Raw genomic sequence first — 24,210 nt, 5'->3', positions numbered from 1 at the left:
CAAATCATTGTACCCAAAAACATGTCTTGTTCTAAAAGTTGAAAACATTCCATGAATTACGAGATTCTTTAAGAATGTCTAGATCACAGGCTCTATTAACAAATTCACGTCTAACAAAGTTATCAAATAATAAATCTTTTTTTTTTAAATTATGAATATTTCTGATTGATATTGAACCAATGTTTTTTTAATATTTTCTGGAGATGGGGAAAAAATCTATTTTTTTTTTACAAGTATTTATCTAGATTTAGTTTTATATGTGTGTTTGGTTCTTATTTACATCAAAGAGAAAATCGAAGTTTTTATTGAAACATTTAGCGTTACAAAATAAAAAATCATGAACCAATCTGATATCTTCAAAGCTTCTATTAATGGATCTCTTCGCTTAGGCAAATAAAAGTAGGACTCTCAGGTAGAGCCCCAGCTCAGTGAATGAGAATTGGCAGTCACGTGCCCTATGCATGACCCCAAGACAAATGTTTTCAACGTGAGACTAATGAATTGGTTTTACAGTAAATGTTATGCATTGCACGCACCTACGGTACTGAAGGGGTTATTGCATTTTCAGCTTGAAATGCACGACTGCTTCTCTTTGACCTTCTGACAGCAAAGTTAATGCAGTGAATTTTTTCTAATTTCTTTGGCTATGCAATGTATTGTGTGCCACTGAGAAAGATTTTTATTTTAGGTATGTTGTGTATTTTTCGCTTTTTTTTTTTATATTTAGTTAGGCCGATTGAATGGTCAACTTCTTAAAATTCCGGTCTATTAAAGGCAGTCTAGTGCAGATCCGTTAATGGAGCTGTGGCACCAGTGTTGACCAACATATCAGCCTCTACATCTTGGTCAATTGTTGTTTCAGCATCTGTGACACCGGGGCTATATGACAGATGAGACAGGTGTCATTCGTACTAATGTAATCCAGTGACGGGCTTCGTAATGTGACCAGGCACCACCTGGGTATAATCCATTTTTTGATCCCAATATAAAAATATAGTTTGCTATTACGTTGTTTTATTTTACTTTTTGTGTGTGTTTTTCTTTTTTTATATATATAATTCTTACCTCTTCTTTGGATTAAGAATATAGTTGCGAACAGGTGAGAGTTAGCGTTCTGGCTAGTACAACCCTTCATAAACCAAAAATAAGCTAAAAAAAGAATAATAAAAATCAACTAACCATATTAATTATACAATTACTTTTTGTGTGTGTATTTCTTTTTTCTTTTTTATATTATTCTTATTTCCTCTTTGGATTAAGAATATGGTTGCGAATAGGTCAGAGTTAGCGTTCCGGCTAGTACAACCCTTCATAAACCAAAAATAAGCTAAAAAAAGAATAATAAAAATCAACTAACAGTATTAATTATGCAATTAATTTTTTGTGTGTGTATTTTTTTTTCTTTTTTATATTATTTTTATTTCCTCTTTTGGATTAAGAATATAGTTGGGAACAGGTCATAGCGCTCTGGCTAGTACAAACCAAAAATTAGCAAAAAAAGAATAATGAAAAACAACTAACCCTATTAATTATACAATTACTTTTTGCGTTTGTTCTTTTTATATATATTACAACCCTTCATAAACCAAAAATGAGCTAAAAAAAAAGAATAAAAAAACAACTAACCGTATTAAGTATACAATTACTTTTTGTAAAAGGCCTAAAATATTTTTGATGTTTTTGTATACAAAAATGGAAATTGGTATCATTTTTGTGTTTGGGGTACTAAAACTATCAATCATCAGCATCAACTTTTTTAATATTTTTAACCAGATGTGAATTTTTACATATATGCAAATTTTCAGCAATTTTTTTTAGAACAAATTCTTTTTTTGGAAACGGAGCGATAAGCCACCCAAAAATCTTGAAGTAAATTTTTCACATATGTCTATTGTCAACCGATAAAATATTGATCTTTTTATGTTATTCATTGATCAAAGATGTCTTTGTCTACTCGTTGAGGTTGTGTTGAGCGCAACGTCTATTTTTTTTAATTAGACTTCATTACATGTGTCCATATTATAATCCTTAGGTGAAGAATTAAAAATGCGTATGTGTTTATGTAAATGCTAATTTTTCAAAAAATTACAAAAATTTACACGTGTAAAAGTTTTTAATGTAATTTTTTAACAATTTACTGTCACATCGGAATTATGCGACATTTACAAATAATCTAATATTTTTAACTGCTACTCTACAGCAACATGGACTGGTCACGAGGCATCGTGGGCATTTGGTTTGTGGGTCAGCTACTTTTTCAGTACTGTATCAGTATGCAGAGACCCTAAAACTTTTCTTTTTGACTGACAATTGGAAAAGATCGGGAGAAAAAAAAAAAAGAGTCCTGTCTAGTTTACATTTTCACACTTCATTACATGGGAAACACAAGTGCAGCTAACAGATGGGCACCCTCTTTTGAAGGGCTGACAGGGGAAAATATAACAGGCCTATTTAGTGTGCAGACAATTCTCTTATTCGTAATTGAACTGGTACCTTTTTATAATGTAGAAAAACAATAACAAAAACACATTGATAGATGCAGATATCAAAGTATGAAAGATTAAAGGATTTTTTTTTCATCTTTTCGAAAAGACAGGGCCCCCAATTTTCTTGTTTTTTTATCTATTTATTTATGTTGTTTATTAGATTGGTTCCTTTTTTTCTTTATTTTGAAGACTTTATTTTATTACTTTTTTATACATTATTACATTCCAATTGTTTTACTGTTTATGTATGGAACCTTTTATTATCCAGACCACGACCCAATCTATATGGGGCTAATCTCAGAAAATATATTAGCTCTTTTCCCTTTTTAATGAAGCTTGATATAGATAGATATTTAGTAGGTAGGAACTTGTCACATATAACCATTTCTCATCCTGTTTACAGTGCTGGTGATGATCACTATACTCTGCTAAATATGCAGCCTGACCCCCAGTCAGTGACAACAGCTGATGTTTTTTGACCCACTGAGATGTGAGATGTCAAGTAAATTATAACATAGTGTTCTAGTTCCGCTGATAAATATGCGTCTGATTTTTTTTATTATTTTTTTTTAGCGTTAGTTTTGAATCGAATGCCCCTGTTTTATACAGAAAATATATTTTTTACATATACATAAAAATTTTAGTGATTTTTTATTTATTTTTTTAGCATTAGTTTTGAAGCAAATGCCCCTATGTTTTATACAGGAAATATATTTTTTACATATACATATATTTTGATAATTTTTTATTTTTTTTAGCGGTAGTTTTGAAGCGAATGCCCCCATGTTTTATACAGAAAATATAATTTTTTACATATACATATAATTTGATGATTTTTTTTTTTAGCATTAGTTTTGAATCGAATGCCTCTGTTTTATACAGACTTTTTTTTACATATATATATATATATATATATACATATATATATTTTGATGATTTTTTATTTTTTTTAACATTAGTTTTGAAGCGAATGCCCCTATGTATTTTTTTTACAGAAATATTTTATATATATTTATATTTTGATGATTTTTTTGCCTTAGTTACAAAGTGAATGCCCCTTTGTTTTATACAGAAAATATATTTTTTAATATATATTTATATTTTGATAAAAAAAATTTTCTAGCGTTAGTTTTCAAGTGAAGGCCCATATGTTTTTTTTATCTTTTACAGAAAATATTTTTTTTAGATATATTTATATTTTTATGATTTTTTTAGCTCTAGTTTTGAAGTGAATGCCTCTATGTTTTTTTTATTACAGAATATATATTTTTTAAATATATTTATATTTTTATGATTTTTTTTTTTTTTTAGCATTAGTTTTGAAGCAAAAGTCCTTACTTTCTATTTTACAGAAAATATATTTTTTTAATATATATTTATATATATATATATATTTTTGGACCTCATATCAATTTTCCGAAAGCCCACTAAGGGCATAACGACTAAATTACCTATAGCGAATGAGCAATCCCATAAATTGTCTATAAACGGCAGAGAAATACAAAAATACATCCATAACCCTAATAGTCAAACCATTTTGAGGTTTTATTTGATTTGGGAAAATATGATTCTCGATTTAATAAAAGCCCAATGTAAGTAACTCAATGTAGCCTGTGAACTGGGCATCCTTCCTATGTAACAGACACCAAATTCTATTCTTTTAGATAACCATATTTGATTGTAAATAAACTGGGAGTAACAATAAAAAATGGAAACAGAATTACCAATAATGATCAAATCGCAGGAATAAATCATGCTCGTTGCATAATGCAAATAAACACATGCATAGAAAAATAAAAAAAATGAAATTAATTTAATATGTTAAGTAAATGTTCCTAATGGAATTCAACCGGGCAAAAAAACAGATATAAAATATATATATTTTTTTACATAATATTTGCAATTTAAATGTAAATAATCTAGTAAAATCCGATAGACGGCGTTATGTGTTTACTGTGTAATGAGCAATCTGTTCTACGGTATAATATATGATGCTCCACTTGTTTTAGACAGGTATAGACTGTGGTGGTAGATGACAATGAAGATGTAAGCATTATTATGTCTGCAGGACGTTGACTGTGCATGCCAGCGATAGGGGTGACAAAATATAATCTATAATGTTAGAAAAAAAAATTTACGTAAATTTAGAGAGAAAATTTTTTTTACGTAAATTTGGAGAAAAATTTACGTAAATTTAGAAAAAAAAAATAAACTAGAATTAAATTTCTGCCTGGTTGAGTAATTGACAGCTGAAAGGGAAAGCTGAAATGACAGCACACGTAAGACAGATGATTGGAATAAAAATAGCTCAGGACGTGTTGTGGGGGGGTCAACAAAACAATTTTTGGGGTTAAAAAAAAATGTACAACAATGAGAGTTTTTACCAACTTAACCCATTTACTAATAGCGTGAAGGTTGTGTGTTAGTGTGCTAAAATCTATGTTGGTGTCTGATGACATGTAATAAAGAAACAACGGCAAAATAAAATAGGCATCACAAGATACTAGAAAAAAGGAGAAAAAAAAGATACGGTCCTACCATGAAGGTAAGGTTTTAGTTTCAGAAAAAGAGTTCGTCCTCACATTTACACCATGTCTGTGTACATAAACCATTTCCCTAAGATAAAGATAAAAGAATTTATCAGTTGTCTGGGGGAAATGCCTAAAAAATAAACACAAAATCATAATAAAAATATAATGTACAGAATTACATTACATGTAAATATTCTTCGGATACATGCATACGCATATAATGTATGTCTATCTGGAGCATAGAAAGGAATAAGTGCATAAAGATATATAAGAATATATAGATATTGCTAATATATACTATAAAACGCACACATATGCATACATGATGATTATGTTTAACTATTGCTACTGTAAAACCTACATACTGTATGCACAAGCAGTAAGATGAAGCTGTCACTACTGCAGAATATATATACAGCCAACATACAGGCACACAACACGATAATACAAAACAGTCACCACTATCAAACATGCAAAAATACACCAAACAGTACGGTCGCCACAATACAGCATATATACAGTACACACACATATGCACACACACAGTACACATGTAGGCACATAATGTGATTTTATGTAACTTTTGCCACTATAAAACATACATAGCAAACACACATAGTGCCAAAATATGACTATATGTATATAACGGTCACCGCTATAAACCACACGTATGGTACACACATACGCACTGAACAGTTAACAAATATGGTACACAAATAAACAGAAAACACAATTATATGTAACTATCATAACTATAAGCTACACATATGGTACACACATATGCCCAAAACATAGTTAAATATAACCGTCACAACTATAAAACACACATATAGTGCACGCGTATGTACGCAACACGGTTATATGCTACTACCATCTCTATATAGCACGCATATGCGCACAACATGGCTATATGGTTAAAACACAATAGAGAACACAGAAATACACACAATTCAAATATGTAATTCTACTCTCCAAATCACACCTACAGTATAAACATAGGCAAACAATGTGTCCGTATATAAGTATCACAACTCTAAGACACATATACATTACACACATATGCTCACTCACATCATTTCTAACTATCACTTGTATAAAACGCATATACATTACAAGCGTATGCTCACAATATGGCCATTTGTAGCTGCCATAACTATAAAAAAACATACATTGCACCCAATATGCACAGAAAAAGCGCATATGTGACTATCACAACTCTAAAACACATATACATTACACACATATGCACACTCACATCATTTCTAACTATCACATGTATAAAACACATATACATTACACAAATATGCACACAACGCGTCCATATGTAACTATCACAAGTAGAAAACAAAACACATAAATGATATAAAATGTGTGTTCAAAATGTAAAACACATATACATTACACACATATGCACACTCGCATCATTTCTAACTATCACATGTATAAAACGTATATACATTACACACTTATGCACACAAAACGGCCATATGTAACTATAATGCTAAAAAACACATACATTGCACACAATATGCACAGAAAAAGCCCATATGTAACTATCACAACTCTAAAACTCATATACATTACACACATATGCACACAACACGTCATCTCCAACTGTCACAAGCTATAAAACACATATACATTACACACATATGCACACAACACGTCCATATGTAACTATCACAGCTAGAAAACAAGACACATAAATTATACAAAATGTGGCCTCAAAATGTAAAACACATATACATTACACACATATTCACACAACAAATCATGTAAATGTCAAGACTATAAAACACTTATACATTACACTCACTATGCACACAAAACGTCCACGTGAAACGATCGTAACTTTAAAACACACACAGTATGAGTCTATGCACACATGATACAATATAACTATCGCATTATATATACATATATACTTGTGAGAGTTGAATATATATATATATATTTACTTAACTCCCACATGCAAATGTACAAACATATACAACGTGATTCTTCGCCATGCAAGTGCTGATAGACAGAAATTTGTGGACACAAAATAGAGCCAACATGAAGATCTGTGTGTAGACACAAACACAAGGTTATCACACACATAGAACAAGTTTAAGAGTCGAGCCAAAGGGAGGAAAAGAAGATGTAATGAGTAGTTCTCTGTGTCAGGCTGCTGGGACTAAGGGTGTCACTCCTGCTCTATCAAACACACACATAAAGCAGGATGGAAGGCAGAGAGGCTAAATATTTTACTGTCAGAGCATGTCCAGGACAGCAATTCATTTCTCTCTCATGTACTTCAGGACAATGACAATTTAATACGAGGCTACAGGATGTACACGGGGAACAAAAAAGGGCTGCGGGTCCAGGCCGGTGAGCGGAATGTGATGATAATGCTAATATTTCTCAAAATTACCTTAGTAATGACTGTTATAATAAAAAATTAAAAAAAAATCTAATAGATTAGGATAGATAGATAATTCTAGATATTTTCTTCAATTTGATGCAGTGTAACAGCCTGAGTATATATGGTTATATTTTTGAATACACCTCACATTATGCAAAGTGGGGGAAAGTTTATCTATCTCTCTATCCTTTTCCATGTCATTCAACATATCTATCTATCTATCTATCTATCTATCTATCTATCTATCTATCTATCTATCTATCTATCTTATCCCATGCCTATCTATCTATTTCATATCTACATGATCTCATTCATATCCATATCTCTTATGTCTTTATCATCCATCTCTGTTGCAATGATACCATCTCACTCACATCTATCTAGATTATATGTATATGCCCTAGCTCATACGTATCTTATATCTATATATTCTATCTATCTATATATCTATCTATCTATCTATCTTTTCTCTAAACCATCTTACTTCTATCTCTCTGTATCAGAATCAAATAACAGATCCATATGTAACTATATGTAACGCAAGTGTAAAAAGCGTATACATTACACACAGTATGTTAACAAAAGGTCCATATATAATGATCACATCTATCTATCTATCTATAATCTATCTATCTATCTATTTGTATTGTATCTAAACCATCTTACATCTATCTCTATGTATAAAATGCAGAGAACACGTCCATATGTATATGGAACGCAAGTGTAAAAAGCATATACATTACACACAATATGCTAACAAGACGTCCATATTTAACAATCACAACTATCTATTTCTATCGTATCTAAACCATCTTACTTACATCTTTCTCTCTGTATTAGATACAGATAACATGTCCATATGTTACTATATGTAATGCATATATAAAAAGCTTATACATTACACACACTCATATCTATCTATCTATTACAGTATGGGATCCCTCTGATGTCAGCTATTCAGTACTATATCCATTACAATAAGCAGAATTTGGTGAAGCGAATTCCCCAAATACCATTGCGAAAAACAATACCTTTAACCCCTTCAAATCCACACGACTAACTCTCCTAGACAGGAGTGAAGTGTAGCTGAAATCTGCAAGAAAGTCAATATTAAGAACCATAATGCGAGTTAAGAAATGTTCTCATCCCACCCTCCTAGTTAAGAGATTTGCTCAAACCCTCCCCTCCTCCCCTTTCCACTGTCAGAACTGTGCCCCAACATTTACCTATCCTAAATGCGATGCTCCAAGTTTTCACAAAAGCAACATCAGTATTGTCCAGATTTCCCCCCCAAAAAAGGCATCATCGACACTTCTACTGCACGTTACAATGATTTACCCCAGTAATCAGTGCCTATCGAGAGCTAATCTGTTTTGGGGGGGGGCAATTTAAAACTTATCAGGGCCATTTCATGTGAAAAGCCCAACATGTGTGAATCACATTGTACGAGAATCACACAGCCCAGGAAGAGGCCAAAAAATAGTCATTTAAATAAAATTTTTTTACATTTTTGAAATTCGCTGGTGGGTGGAGCTCATAGCATGCGATTAAATACAAAGTTCCAAATGTAAAGCTCTAAATAAATATCAGCCTCCAAATTCAGTTATCCATCCTCCGAAAAATATTCAAAAATAACCATCAAAAGGGAAAAATGTCAAAGTGTTGACTGGAACCCAAAGAAACAAAAACATAATACACCTTGAAATTTTGCAGGGGAAGGCAGAAAGGCCAACTATTCTGGGAAATTAATGGGTATCCACAAGGGCTTTGCTAATAACATGGGTTAATTACAGCTGCAACGCACCGGGCTCAGTAAATAAAAGAGCACAACCATAAACACATTAAAATGAGCATTCAGCTCTATAAAATGGGACAGCTCCCCCGGAAAAAAGACTGAGCTGTCAGGATGAAATGTAAATGTGGTGAGGAGATGAGATGTTTTTTTTTTTGTTTTGTTTTTCGCCATTATTTCCAACCCTCTAAATTGAACATGGGCACAGAGAGAGGAACAAGACTTGGCATTTTTGATTTTGAGATCTCTATTGGAGCTAGTTAACGGGAGGTAAAAACCGCCAGAGAGATTCTCAAAAATGTATCTTCGACTAAGTGATCTTCTCCAAAAACTTGCGGACATCATGGAAGCTTTATTGACACGTCTCCCGCCCCTCCACCTTCCTCTTCTCTCTCTTTCTCTAGGAATCGAACTTTAGGATATAAAAGTAAAGTAAGGGAAAGGAAATCGAGCACGATCCCTCGATCCCAGCTGGAAACCCGATCACTTAAAAGCAATCACTTAAGATTGTGTACTCATTTATTGTAGCACTAATGTCATCTTATCTTGGCGTCCTGACAGGCAGTAGCCCTTTCTTATCAACATTACACTTTCAGCTGTGCCCTTCCTATATTTATCTATAGATACAATTACCCTAAACTTTGTCACAGGCCAATATTCCATACGTGTTTTTTTTTTCTTTTTTTCTCCTTATCCGTCTGTTTCCTCTTAATACATCTCATTCTTTTGTCTTCCTCAACTCTTCCCACTGACACCAGCTCCTGTGCTTTCCCTTTTTTGGACTCTTTTCATTTGCCTTTCCGCTTTCCAACAGCTGTGACAACTGTTAAAACAGTCAGTAAAATTAAGTCAGCCCCGTAATCCTTTAGTCAATGTAACATTTTAATCAGAGGTAGAAGGAGTTTTATGTAAAGAGCCTACTGTTTCATTTCCCAGAGATGAGATTGACACATATGTCAGAACGGGCCGATACATTTATTGCATCTGTTACTTTCATAACCATTGTTTTTAAAGAAGAAGTAGAGCGTACATTCAGCCTCGGCTTAGCCTATTGCCAACTCTCTCCCTGATCCCCCAAATTTCCTTCATTTTTGTTACATTCCAAACATCAATTTTATATCTACCGCCAAGACTTAAAAATAATGCTGACATATAGAAAAAAAAATAAAGAGTTCATCTATCCGTCGTCTCATTTCCCGTCATCATTTACGAAGCCAATATTGGGGTTCGGAGTGGCTCGTACAGTGACCCCAATATTCTCTCTCTAAGCCTTAGGACCACAGTCTGACATCTGCACACAGATCATTTCAATGCATCTTCCTTAAGAGGCTTATCTAAGTAATCATTCAAATTAGCTATAAGAAGGTAAATTTAAGAAAGCTTCTTTAGCAAAGACGGAACGTTGAGCGCACTTTTAAAGGTTTTCGAATGCGACGCCCATCAAAGTTTCAAACTTAGCGAAGAAACTAGAAGATTTTTTTTTTTAATATCTCAAGGAAAGGTTCTCTTTCCATTTTGCAAGTTTTTATACCGGATCAGTTGGCAGCAATGTGCAGCCCAAGTTCTACTTTCCTCACGGACAGTCACACATGGTCTAGCATTTTTGTTTTGCCCTGCACACAATACCCCTTTCTCTGGTTGTTTTAGAGGGTTTGAGAAGCTCCACAAGACACAAAAGCATCAATGACAGATCCCTCCTAAGAAGCAAATGTATCTCCAGATCTGCTCTATGTAACTACTCAGAACTTCTGCTCAAAAGTGTCCTTCCCTAACTCCCCGTCCTGCCTATACCCAATTCATATTTTCTCCCTCCCTCTCCTAACTAGCCCCAGTTACTCATTGACCGGCGCCTGCATTGTAGCTAGTTAATGCTTATCCATCTAGAATTCAACTCCAGGCTGCTTCCTAAATACTTCTCTAAACACGCTTTCTCATTTTCTGCTCATTATCCCCCCCAGAGCATGTCACTTCTATGACAGCGGCTGCAAAGACAAGAAGCATTCTGGTGGTCTGTATGGCATGCAGTGTAGGTTTGTGCTCCGTCCAGGGAAAAGATGATGGGAGGGGGGGTTTCTAGGAAAATGTGCTTGGACACCAGTGAATCGCCACATTTTAACACTTAGCTACGCTTTTGTGCCAAGTGCCTATTCTTAGCACCTGAATAAGGGAAGAGTGACACACAGCTGTTCCTCGGATTGTGACAGGACGACACAGTGGAAGGTAACGGAACAATCCCACAGTCGCACAATTAAAAAAAAAACCACAAAAAAAAAACGAAACGGCAAGCTCCGCACAATAGAGACAAGAACAGGCACACAGAGATCACTCATGCACAGAAATCCTCTTAAGCCCCTACCTGCATCTCGATAATAATGTTACGCATTGTGTAAAGAGAATAGAAGCGGAAAGAAAATAAGAGAGAGAGAGGTACCTACTCTTCCTCGTAGTGCAGGGAAAAAGATTCTGGAAGGCAAAGTTCTACCGAATCCATGTGCGCCCGGCAACCATAATTTGTGCACCCCAGCTATAAATCAAAGTTTCCTTGTCAGAGGACAGTGCAATTAACAGAAATGTTCTCCTGGTGACAAGCCTATAGGCACAGCCAGTTGGGACCAAAAGCTCTCACACTCTCCTAATCAAGGACTTAAAGCCCCGATTGCAGCTTATTAATATGAAGTAGAGCTTTACATATGCAGTCCCTCTGGCCCACTTGGCTACTGGATTGGTGGGAGGATAGCCAATGACAGACGGGGAGGGCAGGAGCTCCACACATTGTGACAGCTAGGCAGGTACTGTGGGAGGGGGGGGAGAGAACACACTGAAAACTGAGATAGAGAGGGAGATTTCTCCTGAGCTACAAATGTTTCCTTTGGGCTACAGTACAAAGAGGGAATAAAAGGTTCCTCTGTTTGGGCATTAAACGTTTGTTATAACATTAAACACAACTCACCGGAGCCAAATGCTAGAAAGAATTCACGTCATTTTTTTAAAAAAAATTTTTAATTATTATTATTTTATTTTTTTACTTACAGAAGTTGTTTTTTTTTTCCATTTCCATGCCAATTGACTGGCGTTTTATTTTTACATCATTTTGTTCATTCTATTTTTTTTTTTTTTTTTTTTTTTAACATATTTTTGTACAATTTTATTTTATACATATTTGAAAAGAATCCCAAATTGCGTCCAGGGAAACAAAATAATAAAATAAATTGCGATTCGCTTAATTTGTCTAAGACGGCTTACCGGCGTCAATTTCTCCTATCGAGAGTCGACAAAACTATTAAAAGGGAGGAAGAACGCCGCAGCCAGCCCTGGGAAAAGGAAGGGTTAAACGGTCTCCAAACCCAAGCACATAATGTTCATATGTTTGTCTAAATAAGTACACGCCTTCGTGCACTTGTCAACCCCCATTTCTTTTTAAGTGAGCAGGCGAGTATGAACCGAATTTAACACGTCTAGCGCACAAATTCAGATTATGTTAAAACAATGAGAAATGCCGGGGCAGTCACATTGATCAATCGGTTTCTTCAATTGTGACAGAGAGCAGATTACAGACTGCTAACACTGCTCCAGTTCCTAACAAGATAGTAGGGATGTAATGTGGTGGGGTTCTGGGGGGTGACAAGGGTGTGGGGATACTTCATTTCACCCCAACAATAAATTAAACATCTTTCAATCATAGAACTTCGAAACTTGTGAAAATTGATACAACATTTCCAAGGAAAATATTTCAAAAATCGAATAGAACCCAACTGCTGTTCGGAAAAAAATTCAAAAATCGAATAGAACCCAACTGCCGTTCTAAATAGAATCCCAAACCCCCCCAAACTAAACATACGTGGGGTGTAAGATGTAAAAGAAGTTGGTCTGTTAACACTTTAACTCTATCCATACCTTTTTTTTCTTTTAGAGAGTCTCCACACGTCTTTGACCAACTTTTCCCACCTAGATAAAAATTGTGTCTCGTCTCGGGAATTTTTCATTTTGCGGCATAAGTTTTGACACAATGCATATCGTTGTCATCTGCTGTCACCCTGCGCATTGCAAATTCCTCCCGATACAGTCACCGAAGACGGCTTCATTAGGTGGAAAGGAATTCGAAATCACAGAGATGGCCGTAAATTTTAAGATTCTGGGCCCGTTTTTCTATTTCTTTCATATTTTTAACTTTTCCCCACAAATTCTAGAAAATGGGGGGGTTAACATTGCGAAACTGTGTCGCTACGCAGAGTGTCGAAAGCAGGTACTAAAAGCTTAATTACCAGTAGCATTACGCTGTCTATATTGTTAAATGTGAACCCTGCAATTAAGATGTAAATTTGGCTGTGAGCAGTGAATAAAAAGAGCTTTGGGACGAGAAGTAAAATGCGAGCATTCTGGAGACGCTATACAACAAAAAAGATTAGTCTCAAACCTTAACAGGGGAGACATTTAATCATTTTACAGCATTCAAATGCCTTTTTTGCTCACATTTTGATTGAAACCGGAATTTAAAATACCATAAAAGAATAAAGCGAGCGTTCCCCGTCAGCATGTAAAAGAGGCATTCACTTTCCGGGCTGCATGGTAATCTTTATCTCTGCAATATTGATGCCGCTAATTATTTTCCCTGTGTACCAGTCCATAGAATACAAATGGACAGGGGTGACGATCTTCATTACAATGTCCCAATCTGGCCATACGTGTTCTCTATAGGATATGTGACGGCACGGGGGGAAAAGGGAAAAAGGATCGTGCGCTGCAAAAATGACAAGACGTGTGGACCTGGAAGGATTAGGGCTGCTAATTTACTGTAGTCTGCAGGATAATGGTATCTTGCCATCTTTCAATGCAGGGTCCTTTTCATGTTTTCACATCTACCCAAAAACATTGCCTGCCACATCCCCTGCTGTTACCCTATTAACCAGAGCAAAATTCCCTCCAACCAGCTTTCATCCAGTTAAATGACTGTCCCTACTGTGGTTCCTCGATGGACACAGAGAGACAAAGCCTTCACCCCCGCCTCCCGCCTCCTCCTCCTCCTCCCCGCCAAGTGAAGAGGTCCCCCATTATAGGATGTGAGACTACCCAAGAGTCAGTGTCGTGTCCCCTGTGATCTACACCAATCCTTGAACTTGAAATAGGTTCTAGAATTAGCCCTATACCAATCATTTTGGCGCATATTGTTCTAGATGTAAAGAAGGGTAATATTGTCTGGAGAGAAGTGTAGCGAGAGTCTGTACATCACATCAGACAGGAGAGTACTGGAGAAAGCAGCCTGTACGGGAAGAAATAAGTCTGAACACGTGCTAAGGTTATGTTATGGTCTGAAGTGAGGATAAGTAGATAGATAGATAGATAGATAGATAGATAGATAGATAGATAGATAGATAGATAGATAGATAGATAGATAGGAGATAGATAGATAGATAGATAGATAGATAGATAGATAGAAAGAAAGAAATATATATATGAGATAGAAAATGATAGATATTAGATAAATAGATAGATATTAGATAGATAATATATAAATAGATAGTGATAGATAGATAATGACAGATAGATAATGATAGATAGATAGATAGATAGATAGATAGATATGAAAGATATATAGATAGATGATAGATAGATAGATAATAGATAGAGATAGATAGATAGATAATAGATAGATAGAGAGATAGATAGATAGATAGATAGATATGAAAGATAGATAGATAGATAGATAAATATTAGATAGATAGATAGATAGATGATAGATAGATAGAAAGAAGGATAGATAGATAGATAGATAGATAGATAGATACATAGATAGATAGATAGATAGATAGATAGAGAGATAGATAGATATGAAAGATAGATAGATAGATAGATAGATAGATAGATAGATAGATAAATATTAGATAGATAGATGATAGATAGATAGAAAGAAGGATAGATAGATAGATAGATAGATAGATAGATACATAGATAGATAGATAGATAGATAATAGATAGATAGATAGATAATAGATAGATACTGTAGATAGTGACCACAGTCAGACAGAGAGAGATATAGAGAGATAGATACAAGGGAAACAGAAAGATATGAAATAACTGATTCACAGATATTAATTATGAGTGAATTTATTTACACCTATTTTTCACTTTAATACTTTGAAGTGTGGCCTATTTTTTTTTCATAGATTGAAGATACATACGGTAGACTGATTTGCATTAAATAAATAGATAAATAGAAATATAAGTACTTAGATAGGTATATGTACAATTATAAAGATAGAAAGATACATAGATAATAGCTAGATATTAGTATTATCACTAGATAGATAGATAGATATATGAATAGATAGATAGATAGATAGAAGGACATATAGATAGATAATAGATGGATAATAGATAGATAGATAGATACTGTAGATAGATAGATGATAGATAGATAGATACTGTAGATAGATAGATGATAGATAGATAGATAGATAGATAGATGATAGATAGATAGATAGATTGATAGATAGATAGATAGTTAGATAGATGATAGATAGATAGATAGATAGATTGATAGATAGATGATAGATAGATAGATAGATAGTTAGATAGATGATAGATAGATAGATAGATAGATAGATTGATAGATAGATAGATAGTTAGATAGATGATAGATAGATAATAGATATGGGATAGATAGATAGATAATAGATAGATAGATAGATAGATAGATAGATGATAGATAGATAGATAGTTAGATAGATGATAGATAGATAGATAGATAGATTGATAGATAGATGATAGATAGATAGATAGATAGTTAGATAGATGATAGATAGATAGATAGATAGATAGATAGATAGATAGATGATAGATAGATAGATAGATTGATAGATAGATAGATAGTTAGATAGATGATAGATAGATAGATAGATAGATTGATAGATAGATGATAGATAGATAGATAGATAGATAGTTAGATAGATGATAGATAGATAGATAGATAGATAGATTGATAGATAGATAGATAGTTAGATAGATGATAGATAGATAATAGATATGGGATAGATAGATAGATAATAGATAGATAGATAGATAGATAGATGATAGATAGATAGATAGTTAGATAGATGATAGATAGATAGATAGATAGATAGATAGATTGATAGATAGATGATAGATAGATAGATAGATAGTTAGATAGATGATAGATAGATAGTTAGATAGATGATAGATAGATAGATAGATAGATAATAGATATGGGATAGATAGATGGATGTTGGAGGATTAGAGGGCGCAGCACAGACTTGCTGACAGACACATACAAATGAGACATATGTTGTGTAGGACACATGCTGTACTAAGCTCACACTTAACCACAATGAGCACTGAGTAAAGATCTTTCCATGTTAACCGTTTGTGGTGTGATCTCATTTACTGAGTCCACAGAGGTCCCCGAGCTCTGCCCACCAGGTACAGTGGTGAGACCCCCGGTGATAGCCCCCCGTCCTGTGCTCATCACTCTGCTCTCAGCTCGCTGTCTGGAGGGGAGTGCAGCCCACGCCGCTATTATACAGCCCTCGTCCTGTCCCCCGGGGATCACGAGCGCTTTACCTACACGTCTTCCCTTAAACAATGCACTGTGGAGGTACCGTGTGGATCACGCGTGTTTTCCGCGCGGTTATCCTACATTTCGCGTTCCTCTGGGGGTAATTTAATTGCTTGGCTGGAAGCAGAACAGTTTATCATTTCACAGTTGTGTCGCTTGTTTAATTCGCCTTTGTTTTTAGTGAATCCGCTTGTATATAATCCGCCTGATTTGTATCGTATGTTCCAGGAGAGTCTCATCACGGAGGCAGCACATGATGTCTCGTGTCCCTGGTGAGGCAGGTACTAGACATAATATTAAAATCCTACAATGTGCGGAATATAGGCCATGACATAGCAAACTGCAACACCCATCATCCTAGATCACACCTCCTAACAAATTTAAAAAAAGGATCTGCTTTTTCCCCCAGGAAACAGCGCCTCTCCTGGGCTTAATCTGGTATTGCATTTTATTCAATAAAATGGGGCTAAATTGCAGTACCAATCTCAAACCATACAATATAGTGGCGCTGTTTCTTTAAAAAATAATTAATTAGTGGGAGGGTGGATAGGATTGATGCCAACCATTTAACCCTTTAGGCACAATGATCAAAATTCAGATAAGCATAAGGAAGGTCCTGGGTTTTGTCATTGACTGGTGGTATTCCAATACTGATAGCTTGGGGTCTATTTAAATCCCTAGGACTGTCCGTGTAACAATGCCCAGGTTACGTCCTAACAGATGCCTGGCCATTTTATAAGCATGGGCCGTTAATGTCATTTAAAGAAAAAAAAATAAACTCCAGGGGGCTAAAAACAAAATTAAAAATGATAAAATTAAATTAATGATAAAAAAAAGTCGCAATAAATAATATAAAAAAAATGTAAATAATTTTAGTTGAATAAATATACAAAATAATACATTTATAAATTTTGTGCTGTATACTAAAAAAATAGAGGATTTTATAAAATCATGATGACTCACACGATAAAGTTTTCATATTTACTTATATAAATTAGCAAAAAAGTAAAAAATAATAACAATAATAACTATTATGACGAAATTTCATTTGTTATGTATTCCGCCATTATAAAAAATAATAATTATACTTATTAAATGGATTCTCCGGGACTGCAAAACTGATGACTAGTGCTTGAGAGAGGCTATCAGTTAGTCAGGGGCCTACTGTGACGCTAGTCTCTACTCACAGACAAGCTGTGAGGCAGGGAAGTCAAAAGTTCCGGGGTCAGATACCAAGAGAGGACATTGTAAACTAAAGGGGAAAGACAAAGGCATAGTCAGGTCACGGTCCAAGGTCAGAATACCAGGAAGATAGCAGATCAGAGCAAAGGGGCTAGGCAAATGAATGTTCAGAACGAGGTCCAAGGCCAGGCAGCAAAAGATCAAAAGAGCACAGGAATGCAAGGCAAACGTGCCCCACCGAGCAAAAGCTACGACTGGCAGAGATCTGGGACTGACAGCTTAGCTAAGTAGCTGGGTAATCATTTAGAACAGGGAACACCTAAAGGAAGCTCAGCACCTCCAGTCTCAGATAGGACGGCTGAGCTGTCAAGCAAAATACTGACAGCCCAGCACGCCCCTGCACCAGATTTGATGACTGAGCTGTCTATCAAAATATTGACAGCCCAGCACGCCCCTGTACCAGATTGGACGACTGAGCTGTCTATCAAAATACTAACAGCGCAGCACGCCCCTGCACCAGATTGGACGACTGAGCTGTCTATCAAAATACTAACAGCGCAGCACGCCCCTGCACCAGATTGGACGACTGAGCTGTCTATCAAAATACTGACAGCCTAACACGCCCCTGCACCAGACTGGACGACTGAGCTGTCTATCAAAATACTGACAGCCCAGCACGCCCCTGCACCAGACTGGACGACTGAGCTGTCTATCAAAATACTGACAGCTCAACACGCCCCTGCACCAGACTGGACGACTGAGCTGTCTATCAAAATACTGACAGCTCAACAAGCCCCTGTACCAGACTGGACGACTGAGCTGTCTATCAAAATACTGACAGCTCAGTATGCCCTTGCTCCAGATTGGACAACTGAGCTATTACTCACTGCTTCCAAGACACTCTGAGCGGAGGAATCGTGACACCTACTCCCTGCAATCATCTGACTGTTTAAAAATCACAATATCTTACTTATACTAGTGGCCATTCCTGGTATTGCAGCTTAGTGCAATTTAAAGAGAACCTGTCTACAGGTCACAAGTGGCCAGTTTTTGTTCTTATTTTATCTTTGTTGTTAAAAAAAATCCACCAGAGATATGGGCCATTTTATGTAGTGCAATTTTTTTATGGTATTTTTCAAGGGGGCATGACTCAGAGGGTAACTATACAGTGCAACCTAAAGACACGCCCCAGAGGAGCTGTGATCCACACCCCCTTGGAAATGAAAATAAAAATGATAACTAAACAAAAAGGTCCATATCTATAGAATGGTATGATGGATTTTAAAAAAACAAAAACAGCATACTCACGGGCACAGTAGGAATTTTTTTTTCCTTGGTGACAGGTCTTCTTTAAGTGACCCTCTTAATCAGCTAGGAGTCACACTGCCACCAATGTGATATTATTGGATTATACTAAAGCTGACAGTATACTGACTGTACATGCTATCTCAGCCGACTCCTCCATAACACAGGAACGCAGCAAAATATATACACAGCTAGGCAGAGCTTACTGTATAGAAATGACATAGAGCTTACTTAATTCAAGGGGAAAGGGGCCTTTATAACCCGAGACAACTTTTTGTTTGTCCTCTCTTTGTACTATTTCTACAAATAAAAGCCAGGGAGAGACAATGCCTGTTAATCGAAAAGACAGACGCTACCATTACTCCCTATTAGAGGTATAATGCGCCTCCAGAACACCCTCACAAATAAACTAACAGTGAGATTGTGCTCCTCTAGAGAGCAATAGAGTCAAATAGAAAGGTAAGTTATCTCCGCGGGAAACAATAAAAATGCTTTTTAATAGGCGACATCAACAAGAAATATGTGATTTTGGTATTTCCCCTTTTAACAATGATAAGGTTAATATCTCTAAAAAATAATAATTAAAACAGAAATGTAGAAAACGATCTCACTTGCATCTACAGTATCTATCTATCTGACCATAGCCATAGTCTAAACATGAGACCGCATTGTCAGACTTATTTCTTTCCAAACGTGGTCAATAGTATTAACATTATAATATATGTATATATTCATTATAATATATATGTATGTACATAAATACACACAAAATATGTACATAAACACATTTCAGGCATAAACATTACACACACATATATTTGTACACACATTATACATACAGTATATTCATATTTCTTAAACATTACACACACACACATATACTGTTCATTAAACACATAATTATAGTTGTTACACACATACATATATATATTTTTTATTTATTTTACTCACTTATATAGCGCCACACACTGTCAACAACACTGTCCCCATTGGGGCTCACAATCTACATTCCCTATCATGATGTCTTTGGAGTGCGGGAGGAAACCGGAGAACCCGGAGGAACCCACGCAAACACGGGGAGAACATATAAACTCCTTGCAGATGTCGTTCTTGGTGGGATATGAACCCAGGACCCCAGTGCTGCAAGGCTACAGTGCTAACCACTGAGCCATGGGCTGCCTGTTATATATTCATACTTGTTACACATAGACATTCACACACATTAAACACATAACACATACAGCACATACAGTTATATGAAAAAAGTTTGGGCACCCCTATTAATCTTAAGCTTATTGTTTTATAAAAATTGGTGTTTTTGCAACAGCTATTTCAGTTTGATCTATGTAATAACTGTTGGACACAGTAATGTTTCTGCCTTGAAATGAGGTTTATTGTACTAACAGAAAATGTGCAATCTGCATTCAAACAAAATTTGACAGGTGCATAAGTATGGGCACCTCACCAGAAAAGTGACATTAATATTTAGTAGATCCTCCTTTTGCAAAAATAACAGCCTCTAGTCGCTTCCTGTAGCATTTAATGAGTTCCTGGATCCTGGATGAAGGTATTTTTGACCATTCCTCTTTACAAAAGAATTCCAGTTCAGTTAAGTTTGATGGTCGCCGAGCATGGACAGCCCTCTTCAAATGATCCCACAGATGTTCAATGATATTCAGGTCTGGGGACTGGGATGGCCATTCCAGAACATTGTAATTGTTCCTCTGCATGAATGCCTGAGTAGATTTGGAGCGGTGTTTTGGATTATTGTCTTGCTGAAAGATCCATCCCCTGCGTAACTTCAACTTTGTCACTGATTCTTGAACATTATTGTCAAGAATCTGCTGATACTGAGTGGAATCCATGCGTCCTTCAACTTTAACAAGATTCACGGTGCCGGCATTGGCCACACAGCCCCAAAGCATGATGGAACCTCCACCAAATTTTACTGTGGGTAGCAAGTGTTTTTCTTGGAATGCTGTGTTTTTTTGCCGCCATGCATAACGCCTTTTTGTATGACCAAACAACTCAGTCTTGGTTTCATCAGTCCACAGGACCTTCTTCCAAAGAGAAATTGGCTTCTCCAAATGTGCTTTTGCATACCTCAGCCGACTCTGTTTGTGGCGTGCTTGCAGAAACGGCTTCTTTTGCATCACTCTCCCATACAGCTTCTCCTTGTGCAAAGTGCGTTGTATAGTTGACCGATGCACAGTGACACCATCTGCAGCAAGTTGATGCTGCAGCTCTCTGGAGGTGGTCTGAGGATTGTCCTTGACTGATCTCACCATTCTTCTTCTCTGCCTTTCTGATGTTTTTCTTGGCCTGCCACTTCTGGCATTACAAGAACTGTCCCTGTGTTCTTCCATTTCCTTACTATGTTCCTCACAGTGGAAACTGACAGGTTAAATCTCTGAGACAGCTTTTTGTATCCTTCCCCTGAACAACTATGTTGAATAATCTTTGTTTTCAGATCATTTGACAGTTGTTTTGAGGAGCCCATGATGCCACTCTTCAGAGGAGATGGAAACAGGAGAACAACTTGCAAGTGGCCACTTTAAGTAGCTTTTCTCATGCTTGCATACACCTGGCTATGAAGTTCAAAGCTAAATGAGGTTACAAAACCAAAAAAAGTGCTTTAGTAAGTCAGTAAAAAGTAGGTAGGAGTATTTAAAACAAGAAAATGATAAGGGTTTGTTTGAATGCAGATTGCACATTTTCTGTTAGTACAATAAACCTCATTTCAAGGCAGAAACATTACTGTGTCCAACAGTTATTACATATATCAAACTGAAATAGCTGTTGCAAAAACACCAATTTTTATAAAACATTAAGCTTAAGATTAATAGGGGTGCCCAAACTTTTTCATATAACTGTATATTCACCCCTATTACACACATTGTAAACACATTTCAAACACATATAGTCACACATATTACTTATACTTACTTCTCCTGCAGAGCTGTCATATTTTAGAAGTAGAGAAGGGACTGAGGTGTGATAGGCTAGAGCAGGGTTCCCCAACTCCAGTCCTCAAGGCCCACCAACAGGTCATGTTTTCAGGATTTCCTTAGTATTGCACAGGTGATGTAACTATTGCCTGTGCTGTTGATGGAATTATCACCTGAGCAATACTAAGGAAATCCTGAAAACATGACCTGTTGGTGGGCCTTGAGGACTGGAGTTGGGGAACCCTGGGCTAGAGTACTCCCTTTCCATTTACAATACTACCTGGCCATCCTAACAGAGCTAGATCAAGTTACAACAGCCAAGAAGAAGCTTTAACAATTGTAATGATTATGATACATGTAAGATATAGTGAAGGGATTGCAAGATGTAGAGAGATTCTCATGTATTCCCTTCCACATAGCTACCTGACTGCGCATGGTCCATTCCCCATGTCCTGGTTATGCCCCAAAAATTATATGAAGAGCAAATCCCCATGCTGCATTGGCTCTGTTGTCCCTTTATCTTCCATCTACAGATGAGTATTCTCTCTTCATCTTCTCTTATTCCTGGCCATTTTTGTTTAATTAACAGGGATAGGATCACTGGATATGAAACATTTATAATATATCCTACAAATAAACTATAAATATATTTGGTTAGACTATAACTTTAAAGAAGCACTCCTCCTCCCATCAATGTTTATATCCTCTTAATATAATGCAGCCATCATATTATATAGCACTGTGTGTACTTATGCAAATTGCCTCTTCAGAGAAAAAGAGGACTTGTACTCTATAGGGCCACCTATTGGAAGTAGCAATCCTACAAGTCACAATCAACCCTTTAACGAGCCTTGCAATATGACTTAGGATAAAAGCCAAATCAGAATCTCAATTTGCAGACATGGTGTTTCGGGCTGTTGGCCCTCGTCAGTGCACTGAGTCTCAGTCCAGAGCCTCCCACCTAGCCAAATCAGTTCTCATGCTTTGCACTGACGAGGGCCAACAGCCCGAAACACCGTGTCTGCAAATTGAGATTCTGATTTGGCTTTTATCCTAAGTCATCTTTCTCTGAAGAGGCAATTTGCATATTAAATTTCCCAGAGGAGCATTGCACGGCGAATAAGCCTCCTTACCTTGACGTGCCAGAGCTGGTGTGTCACTCTCCATAAGAAGAAACGCTACCCCTTAGACCTCTGTGTGAACTTACAATCGCAGATTTTGTCTTTCTACCCAGTTAATTCTTCTCTTTTCCATTAGGTCTATGACATCACATGATTAGAAACTGACTAGGTGACTCCTTCTAAGCTCTATGTAGAAACAGGAGTCTCTTTTCCCTGCATATATCATTGCCATCTTCAACTCCTAACCCAGATGCTCCCTCCTCCCCCTGACAGAGACTTTACAGAGAATAGATTTGTAGTTCTAATGATCATTCATGCAGGGGAAAGAAACTTTAACAGGGGTTACAGAGGTGGGACCACTGCATATGAAGCATTTATAATACATCCTACAGATAAGCTATAAATGTATTTGGTTAGAATATATCTTTAATTGTATATAATAATAACAATGATAATACAAATAACAATGATAGTATTAATAATAGTAATAATAATAACTCTTGTGCCTCCTAACCAATTTAAAGTGGATGTTCTATATATAAAACACCTTTGTAAAAAATGTACATAGGGACAGCTATCAATTTGTAGTATCTATCTTTTTCATATTCATTTATCTATCGATCTGTCTATAGTTGTGTTTTATCTTTATTGACTCTATTTACAGTATCATTCTATTTCATATCAATACATATATCATCTCATATCTATTATCTATCTGTCTCATATCTATCTATTAATCATCTATCATTATCTATCTATCTTTCTATCTATCTATCTATCCATCTATACCTATCATTATCTATCTATCTATCTCAATAATTTATCTACCTATCTATACATCATCTATCTATCATCTATCATTATGTATCCA

General features: G+C 35.8%; 1 protein-coding gene across 10 annotated transcripts in view; it reads right to left on the bottom strand.

Annotated features, from left to right (window-relative positions):
• Positions 1-24,210, bottom strand: part of ESRRG (estrogen related receptor gamma) — a 536,337-nt gene that overhangs the window by 275,683 nt on the left and 236,444 nt on the right. For 2 of the 10 annotated variants that reach the window (XM_073671935.1, XM_073671934.1), the window contains exon 1: positions 11,649-11,901. The exons of 2 other annotated variants lie outside the window; for them this stretch is intronic. Coding sequence is in view for 3 of the 8 variants with exons in the window: in XM_073671934.1 (XP_073528035.1) it covers positions 11,649-11,704 (56 nt within the window). In the remaining 5 variants the exon portion in view is untranslated. Of the gene's footprint in view, positions 1-5,024; positions 5,103-8,452; positions 8,553-11,644; positions 11,903-24,210 lie in introns of those variants that run through there. 6 more of the 10 variants (XM_073671932.1, XM_073671936.1, XM_073671933.1 and 3 more) reach the window with 6 other exon arrangements.

This window comes from Phyllobates terribilis, unplaced genomic scaffold, assembly GCF_046119375.1.
Source record: "Phyllobates terribilis strain yellow unplaced genomic scaffold, ASM4611937v1 Scaffold_3__8_contigs__length_932513732, whole genome shotgun sequence".
Taxonomy (NCBI): domain Eukaryota; kingdom Metazoa; phylum Chordata; class Amphibia; order Anura; family Dendrobatidae; genus Phyllobates; species Phyllobates terribilis.
Note: the sequence above shows the minus strand (reverse complement) of the source record. Positions and strands in the feature narration are given on the sequence as shown.